Below are 1,478 nucleotides of genomic sequence, written 5' to 3' on the forward strand. Positions count from 1 at the left end.
GTGGCCCCTTCTTCCTTCCCTGTCTTTTTCCTCCGTGAGAAATTGGCCCAGTCTCCGGATTTTCCGCACACCTGTCTTGAAGCCGGGTGCGCGTCCGCCCGGACCCGCACGCATCGCTGGCGCCCCGGCGCTGAGCCGGCCCCGGCCGGGGCGCGAAGCCCCCCGTCCTGCTGCGCCTCCCCCGGCGCTCAGCAAAGACCCTCCCTGCCGCCCAGCCCCTCTCCGAGCCTCTAGCCCCGGGAAGCCGCGGCTGCGTGCGGAAAGCACGGAGCGAGCCCTGTTCCTTCCCGCCGTCAGCCCGTGCCGAGCCCCGGGGCGGGTCGGAGCGGGGAGGCGGAGGGGGGCCAGCCCGCGGCGAGAGCATCGCGGAGCTTTAAAGAACGAGATGACAAAGTTTGTTGCTTTGCGGGAATGTGCTGACTGTTTGTTTCTTCCCTTCTCCCTTGTCTCCTTTCTCCCCTTTCCCGTCCCCCCCACCCCCATCTTTCTTCTCATTTGGCTCCCTCCCATCTCCCGTCCCCGTCTTTCCTCCCCTTCCCGTATCTCCCAGGGCTAATCAGTTGTAGAAGCCAGTCGGTCCAAGAGAATTCCAGTACCAACATGGGGTTGGAGGCAATAATTAGGAAAGCCCTAATGGGTAAATATGACGAGCAGTGGGAAGAGCGCTCACCTCTCAGTGCCAATGCTTTTAACTCTCTGAATGCCAGTGCAAGCCTGCCCGCTGCTATGCCCATAACTCCTGCTGATGGACGAAACGAGGACGTGCGCTCCTTGCCAGGTCTGCAGCCCTCTCCACCTTCGCTCTCTCTGTGTTATTAATTCTCGGCCTTGATTGTTTCCCCTTTTCACGGGTGAACTTTTTTTTATTATTATTATTATTTTTTCCGGTTTTGTTCGTTTTGGTTTTCTTCCCCCACCTCCTCCCCCAGCTTTGAGCTTTGTGAATCCGCTGATTAATCCTGGTCTTGTTTGATGTTAATTCCGTAGTCGCGGAAGGTGCTGTTGCTTTCTCTAAACCACTGACTGTGCTCCTTTCCCCATTTGTTGTTTTTAATATCTCCTTTCCTTATCACGCCGAGGAGGTTTATTGAAAAAAAAAAAATCAAACTATCCCCCAAAGGCCAAAGCCATAAACTAAAATAGCCTCCCCCGTGCCAAAAAAAAAAAAAAAGCCCATAAACACCCCCCAGTCCTGCTCCGGGCCCGTGGGAGAACGTGGACTCGGCAAAACGTCGGCGGGCGGCAGCCCGGGCTGGGGCCGGAGCCCGGGAGCGCGTTTCCCGACGGGCAGCTCCGGCGCAGCGGGAGGCCGCTCGCTTTTCCCCCGCTCTGCTCCGGGGGGGCCGGCCGCTAGCGAGGTCGGCTCCGAGCGTTTCCCGAGCCGCCGGGCTCGCCACTCCGAACGGGAGCGCGAGCGGCGGCAGCGCTTTAACCCCGCTCTGCCGGCCGGGGGACGGACGGATGGACGGACGGAGCGG

At 59.6% G+C, this 1,478-nt stretch overlaps 1 protein-coding gene across 9 annotated transcripts in view; it reads left to right on the plus strand.

Annotated features, from left to right (window-relative positions):
- The window catches only part of NCOR2 (nuclear receptor corepressor 2), a 186,626-nt gene extending 185,464 nt beyond the window's left edge, over positions 1-1,162 (plus strand). For 7 of the 9 annotated variants that reach the window (XM_085321033.1, XM_085321036.1, XM_085321030.1 and 4 more), the window contains exon 44: positions 551-1,161. In XM_085321033.1, the coding sequence (XP_085177159.1) occupies positions 551-819 (269 nt within the window). In that variant the 3' untranslated portion in view covers positions 820-1,161. Of the gene's footprint in view, positions 1-550 lie in introns of all 9 variants that reach the window. The other 2 variants (XM_085321029.1, XM_085321031.1) reach the window with 1 other exon arrangement.
- Positions 1,163-1,478: the final 316 nt, after the last annotated feature.

Source organism: Rhea americana, unplaced genomic scaffold (genome assembly GCF_003343005.1).
Source record: "Rhea americana isolate MKP2758 unplaced genomic scaffold, rheAme1 scaffold_68, whole genome shotgun sequence".
NCBI lineage: Eukaryota > Metazoa > Chordata > Aves > Rheiformes > Rheidae > Rhea > Rhea americana.